General features: G+C 38.2%; 1 protein-coding gene across 1 annotated transcript in view; it reads left to right on the top strand.

Annotated features, from left to right (window-relative positions):
- Positions 1 to 7,714, top strand: part of UPRT (uracil phosphoribosyltransferase homolog) — a 73,000-nt gene that overhangs the window by 39,605 nt on the left and 25,681 nt on the right. The window contains exon 2 of the mRNA XM_007958345.2: positions 1,971 to 2,013. Coding sequence (XP_007956536.1) covers positions 1,971 to 2,013 — 43 coding nt within the window. The remainder of the gene's footprint in view (positions 1 to 1,970; positions 2,014 to 7,714) is intronic.

Here is a 7,714-nt window from a genome sequence, read left to right as displayed (position 1 = left end):
TCCATTTATCATGATATTGCTTATTGGTCCAGTTGTGAGGATTTTTGTCTTCTTTATGTTGAGGTGTAATCCATACCGAAGACTGTATTCTTTGATCTTCATCAGTAAGTACTTCAAATCCTCTTCACTTTCAGCAAGCAGGATAGTGTCATCTGCATATTGTAAGTTGTTAATGAGTCCTCCTCCAAACCTGATGCATTGTTCTTCTTCATATAGTCCAGCCTCTCGGATTATTTATTCAGCATACAGATTGAATAAGTATAGTGAAAGTATACAACCCTGATACATGTCCCTCGTGATTTTAATTCATGCAGTATTCCTTTGTTCTGTTTGAATGACTGCCCCTTGGTCTATGTATGTAGGTGAGGAATGAGCGTAATAAATTGATGTGTAGTGTTCAGAGAAAAAAAATTCAGATGTGTCCCCAAGGCATATTATTAGATATTTCTTTAAGAAAAATAGAGATTTTTCTTCCCAATTGAGAAATGATATTCTGGTTGCCTAGACAAGTTTATATAGGTGTAGCAAACAGACCAATGGGATTCAATATTTTTTGGTAGTTCACTGCCTTTAACTACCTTGACAAGGATTTTGTGAAGATTAGCTATAGAAATGAAAGGTGCTGATGTTTGTTATACTACAGTCTCATTTGAAAACCACAGATTAAATTGTGCCTGTTTCAAGTGAGCTATCTTTGTGTATAGGTGTGTGTATGTGTGTGTGTGCATAGAGTTTTCTGAGTTTAGAGAATATTTATACATAAAGACCACAGACCCATATTTTTGCTATTGCTCAATTATCTATATTTTAGAGAGTTAATATTTGTAATATGATAGAACTATGCTTTTTCATAAGAAGCCTAATGCCATTAGTGTCAGAGATATTGGATTACTTTTCTCTGTCAGAGAAAGTTAATGCAGCTTGAAAAATAAGAGTAGTATTAATGGTATACTGAGAGAATATAAGCTTTCACATATCATTTTGATGCTACATTGAGGAATATTTTAGAAATGCTATCTCCTCCGAAGGAAGAATGGCTAATCTACTTCCATAGAGATACTGCCTCAGAAACCCAAGGAAGGGTCACTATGAGTCGGAATTGACTCGACAGCAGTGAGTTTGATTTTGGTTTTTGGTATGGATAGGCAGATGGTGAGTTTTATATGCACAAACTGTGTATCACTCCTTTCAGTCAGATCATTTAGCTTACATGGGAGCAGGAGGAGAAACAATATAGATTTTCACCTACAGAAGAAAAATCAAACTTTTAACATTCTCCTTTGGTCTGGTTAACAGCTTGTAAGTAGGTACAATTGAATTTTTACTTGAGTACCCCGGAATATGAAAGTAGTTACCAGAAGGATATATACAAGAAAATAGCAGAAATATCTAGGCAACAATGTACTTGATTGAAAAACAGGCAAAAGGGAAAACAAAATCAATAGTTTAAGAAAGAGGTCTTGGTAATTAGGTACTCATTCTTGCAAGTAATGGCAAAAGTGTAATATTTATGTGTTTGTTTGTACCCATTCTTATTCTAAAAAGTATTAGAGACCTTGATAATGTGGGTTTTAGATCAAGGTGAATGGAGGGGAAGGATGAGGAGGACCTGGTTTTCTTACTACAAAGTGCCCTCTTAACTTGAGCTATGGGTTTGCTGACATTTTCCATGGGGGAGATATTTTCATCTCTTAGCTGAATAATATGTGGGGAAGTGCATGATCTTTTCAATTCTTATCTCTTACTGGTGCTGTCAAATAAGAATTTTCCAATAATATTCATCCAGTCAATCCATAAACGTTCTTGTATTCCAGTGAAAAATGTCTTGCCTCACTAATAGTCTGTATATGTAAGATTTCAAGCTTTTAGTATATAATAGGTCTTAATATAAACATTACTATTTGTCTTAAGTAATATTTTGCCTTAAAGCTTTAATGTAGACTAAAACTTGTGCTACTATTTTTTTTTAGGACAGCCAGTAGAGGGGACTTCATGTTTTCTGCGGATCGTTTGGTAGGTGAAGGATTTCCATTTTCATTTCATTGTTGTACCTGGTACACAGGCCAAGGAACTTTTTTATTCTAGAGCATTTGGGAGTGTGAGAGATTGTACCAAGTAACTATTACCTTGTTAGGCCTCTGCACTGTTGATTAAATCTCTGTGTCAATCCCTTTCACCCTAAACCATTGCCCACAAACTCATTCCCTGTTGTCCTCAGGTACCACAACTTCTCAAATTGATCTTGGTAACTGGGTCCTCAGTTACCAAGAAAACTTTAAATGCCTCATCTCAGGACAATGGAGTATGCAGTATGCAGAAAATCAAAGATGTAAGACTAGACTTGTAATGTAGCCAGCTAAAGCATAAAGACTAAAACCTTTCTTACAGCTTACATGAAGGAGTGTTTATATTGCCTATTCTTTTCTGTACTATCCTCACGTGAAATACTGTTAGACTTTTTATACTTTAATCAGGGATATCAAGCCCAATTCTGTTTAGCTAGTATAATCTGAGAAGATCTCAGGCCAAATTGCCAAATTGGTTTGTTGTCAGGGTAAGCATTGCATTTCCTTTTTTTGTTTGTATCTAAGCATCATGCTCAGTGCTTGGAATGAGGTTTGGCATATTTTCTCCTGTGGTTATTGGTGTCTGGGGGGAGAGGATACTGCAGTGACAAATATAGGTATGGTTCTGGCTCTTGTGGTACATAAAATTTAAATACTATTGTCAGGAGAAGGTTCTAAAATGTTGGATAAGGTAGATACACTATCCGGACCCCCTTCAACAAAGACCAGAGATTCCAAGTGAAACAAATACTGATGACAATTCTGAAACCCAGAGCTAGAAAAAAATGGATAAATAAATAGTTCAAATATCAATGAGAGGAAGAGACTGAACAAAAACAGTGAACAAGAAGTGGTAAACTCTCAACCAGCATAGCATGGCTATTTTGAATTATTGCGAGCAGCCTTCTGATCAGAGCAGAAAACAGATAACTGGATTCAATTGCCCAGGATTGCACTAGTACCCACATCAGTGACTGACAACCAGAGAGGTGTGACCTCCCCGCTTACTTTGCACACCCTCCCAGTGACCAGAGGTGCAGTCTTCCCCACCCCCACCCCCCCAGTGGCCAGTCAAACCCCACACTGCCAGTCTGTTTTGCTTTATTTCCCTTTATCTTTATTCTTAGTTGTTCCCTCTTTTTCCCTTTCTTTCCTTTTTTTCCTTTTTTTTAAATCCTCTTCCCTTGCCCTTTATCTTCTTTAGATTCATCAGAGCAGGTGCCCCTTCCACTGCAACCCAAGTGGTTTGTCACACCTGCCTCTGCCCTTCCCCAGTCAGAGGTACACACTGCCAAAGAGCAAGTGCTGTGTTCCTGCACAGCCATGTTTGACAGCTAGCACTTTTGCTAGTAGTATGCTGTTTTTTGGGAGCTCTGGTAGCATAGTGCCTAAGGCACTTGACTGCTAACCAGGAGGCTGGTGGTTCAAACCCACTAGCCACTCCTCGGAAGAAAGGTTGGGCAGTATACTTCCATAGTGATACTGCCTCGGAAACACAAGGAGAGGTTGCTATGAGTCGGGTCTGACTTGACGGCACATAACAACAACAACAACATGCTGTTTTTTTCTTCCTTTTAATTTTTTTTCTTTTTTCCTTCTTCTTAGGTCTTCCCTCATTCCCATTTGTTTTTCCTCTTCTTTCTTTTCCTCCTCCTCTTTTAAAATTTGATTCTTCAGAGTGGGTGTGTATCCCCCTCAGTGGCCACCCATGACCTTCTGTGGATGTATTGCATACTCCCCTAGAGTGAACTCCGTATTTCCATTGCATCTGTGTTTGGTGATTAACACTTGTGCCAGTTTTTGTTTTTGTCCTTTTCTTTCTCAGTTCTTCCCACATTCCCTCCTTGATATTTTCTTTCCTTTTTTCTTCCTCTTACTCCCTGCTAAAGGGGCAGGCAGGCCACATCTTCTGACCTCCTCCAACCCCACAAGAGGAAGACAGAATCACCACCAGTATCCCAAGGCCTATCCCTGTGAGGCCAGACATGCCTCTTCCCTCCAGCCCTTTCACCAACCCTGACACCAACCGTTCCTCCCGCAGCACCCACCACCTCTCTACTGGGTTCGAGAATTTGCTGCAGTGGCCACACAGAACTCACAGATTATGGGGTTTATTAGGGAAGCACCAGGCTAAATTCAAGTTCATGAACAATGCTCAGTCTCTCTCAGCCCACTGTCTCTCAGCCAACAGTCTCTCTCAGTCTCTCTCCTAGCAGTGCATGTCTCTCGGTGTCTCTTTCTCAGCAGCACATCTCTCTCAGGAGCATATTTCTCTCTGCAGCATGTCTTTCTCGGCCAGCAGTCAGAAAGACTCCTTCTGCCTCTAGGAGACCTGCTTTTGAGCCTGGCAGAGTGCCCAAACTAACCAATCCCAACATCAGAATTACATACACCTGAGATAGTGATAGAAAACTTCCCAGAACATTGCTTTGTGCTGCTCCCAACAGAAATACCCCAGGTGGATAACTAAAAATCAGGAGCGACTTGGTTGCTTACGGCCAATTCCACCACAGAGTTTACAAAGACTTATGGCTAGAAAAGCCATACCAGGTAGTTTACTACACTGTACATCCCTTTTTCCTTTCTTCTTTTTGATCTGGCTGAGTGGTGCCCTGCCACACACCATCTACACATTCAGTAGCACCCATCCCTGACTCTCCATATTCAGTGGTGCATGCTTCCACAGAGTAAGCACCACATTACCACCACAGCTGTGTCCAGCAACTAGTGCTTGCACCAATGTTGTGCCACATTTTTTAAATTTTTTTCTGATTTTTTTCTTTCTTCTTTTGTCTCCCCTCTACCCTTCTGCCTTGTTTTTTTCTTATGTACCTTTTATTTTCTTTCTTTTTCTCTCTAGAAAGTGACCCTACCCAACCACACCCACCATACTTGCTGCCCTACCTACTGTACAAGTGTCACAACCTGCTCCAGCACCACTGAATCAACAACAGACAGAAGCCAACACCACCCCAGGTCCTCTATACTATCAGAAATCAGAGACTCTCATGCACACTCCCACCCACAGCCAAATCCACTTGAAGGCAGATCATGAGTGCCCCAAAGCTGCCAAATGAGTGATCAAAGTAACATACCCACCTTGTTGCCAGATATATTGAAACCAAATAAAACAAAAAATCAGGGTAAAGCAAACCTAAATACAATCAACAAGCAAATATAATAACACTAAAATGTCTTAGAGACAATACATATCTTCAAATCACACACACACACATACACACACAGGACAAGATGGTTGAAACAAATGACTGAAACACAGGGCCAGAAAATCATCTGGAAGAATAAATGCTACTGGAACTACATGATGAGGAGTTCAAAAGAATTATATTTAGTTACCATCAATGGTTGAGAGAAAACTTGAGGAAATCACAGAAAAAATAAGGGAAAAGACAGGCAAAATATGAGAGGAATTTAAAAAGAAATAAAAGAACAAATTGAAAAAATAAATAGAAAATTAGAAACCATATACAAACAGCAAATGGAAATCTGGAAGATTAATATTAAAATTTCAGAAATAGAGAATGCATTAGATAAGGGAGTAGAATTGAATAATGGAAGACAAAATTAGCAAGATTGAAGACAAACCTCTCAATACTAATCTGTTAAAGGAACAATCAAAAACAACAATGAAGAAAGCCTAAGAATTATATGAGACACCATCCAGAGAAATAATGTATGTGTAATTAGAATTCTGGAATAGGAAGATACCAATAAAAGTAATGATAAAATTGTCACAGATTTGTTGGAGGAAAACTTCCCTAATATTATGAAAGACAAGCAGATACAAGCAACTCAATGCACCCCAAATAGGATAGACCCACCAAAAGAAAATCATCAAGACATATCATAATCAAATTTTCCAAAACCAGAGACAAAGAAAGAATCCTGAAAGCAGCTTAGGAAAAACCAAAAAGTCACCTACAAAGGAGAACCAATAAGACTGAGCTCTGATTTCTTGGCAGAAAACATGCAAGCAAGAATGTAATGGGATTACATATACAAAACCCTGAAAAAAAAATGCCAATCAAGAATGATACAACGCAAGAAAAAAAAAACTCACCACCATCAAGTCAATTCTGACTCATAGTGATCCCCTTTGGGTTTCTGAGGTGGTAAATCTTTATGGAAGTAGATTTCCCAGTCTTTCTTCCTTCCATGGAGTGGGTTTCAACTGTCAAACTTCTGGTTAGCAGTCAAATGCCTTAAGCACTACGCCACCAGAGCTCCTTCAAGAATAATACATCTAGCAAAATTGTCACCCTAATATGATGGCGAAATAAGGACATTTCCAGATCAACAGAAATTAAGGGAATTTACAGAAGCAAGACCAATCTTACAAGAAATGCTAAATGGAGTCCTCTGGACAGAGAACCAAGAACTGCAGATAACAGCCAGAGATTAAGACATATGACGACATCACCTGGAAAGCAGACCATATATAGAAGTATCAAAAATAAAATAAACCTACAAGACTGAAAATAAAGGTTCTGGATCCAAGATGGTGGACTTGGTGTGTGCATTATCCAGAAATCATGCAGGCAAGAAGGAAATGGGATGATGTATATAAAACCCTGAAGAAAAAAAAAAAATGTCAACCAAGAATCATATATCCAGCAAAATTGTCCTTCAAATATGATAGCAAAATTGGGACATTCCCCGATAAACAGAAATTAAGAGAAATTGTATAAACCAGACCGACCTTACAAGAAATGCTAAAGAGAGTCATTTGGACAGAGAAGCAACAACAGCAGACAACAAGCTGAGATTAAGAAACATGACATGACAATATCTCCCCAAAATCAACCCAGAGATAGAAATATAAAAAATAAAATAAACCTACAGGACTGAAAATAAGAAACCAGAAATGTCAATTTGTAAACAATGATAACTACAAAGCAAAACAAGGGAATAAATAATGTAGTTACAAAACTTCAAAATGGAGAGGATGTGAGGACAATATCAAGGTAGAAAGGACTGTATAAAACCTGAGAAGATAATGATAAATTACAAGTACTCTCAATGAAAATTAATAAATCTTCTTACCAAAATAAAAGGAAAATCATAAAGTCTCAGGAAACACTAAAACAATAACAAAATCCATATGCAAAATGAACTCAGCACAGAAAAATATATTGAACAAAGAAACTCTCAACACCACCCATATAAAAAGCACAGCACAATGAAAACAGTAAATTCATACCTATTAATAATTATACTGAATGTAAATGGATCAAATGCAGCAGTCTAGAGACAGAGATAATGGATAAAATAACATAATGGATAAGAAAGCATGATCCATCAATATGCAGTAGGTGAAAGACATACCTTAGACACAAAGGCAAAAATCAGTTAAAAACAAAGGATGACAAAACATATATTAAGCAAATGCAATAAATAAAGGAGCAAGAGTGGCAATATTAATTTCTGATGACATGGACTTTAAGGTAAAAACCAGCAAAAAAGACAAGGAAGGACATTATATAATGATTAAAGTGTCAATAGAACAAGAGGACAAGTATCTACATACCCAATGTTGTTGTTGTTGTTGTTATGTGCCGTCGAGTTGGACCTGACTCATAGCGACAGAGGCAGTATCACTACGGAAGTAGATTGCCCCATCTTCCTTC

This window comes from Orycteropus afer, unplaced genomic scaffold (genome assembly GCF_000298275.1).
Source record: "Orycteropus afer afer isolate SDZICR_OR568_19922 unplaced genomic scaffold, OryAfe1.0 scaffold00942, whole genome shotgun sequence".
Lineage (NCBI taxonomy): Eukaryota > Metazoa > Chordata > Mammalia > Tubulidentata > Orycteropodidae > Orycteropus > Orycteropus afer.
This window is presented reverse-complemented; position numbering and strand designations above follow the sequence as displayed.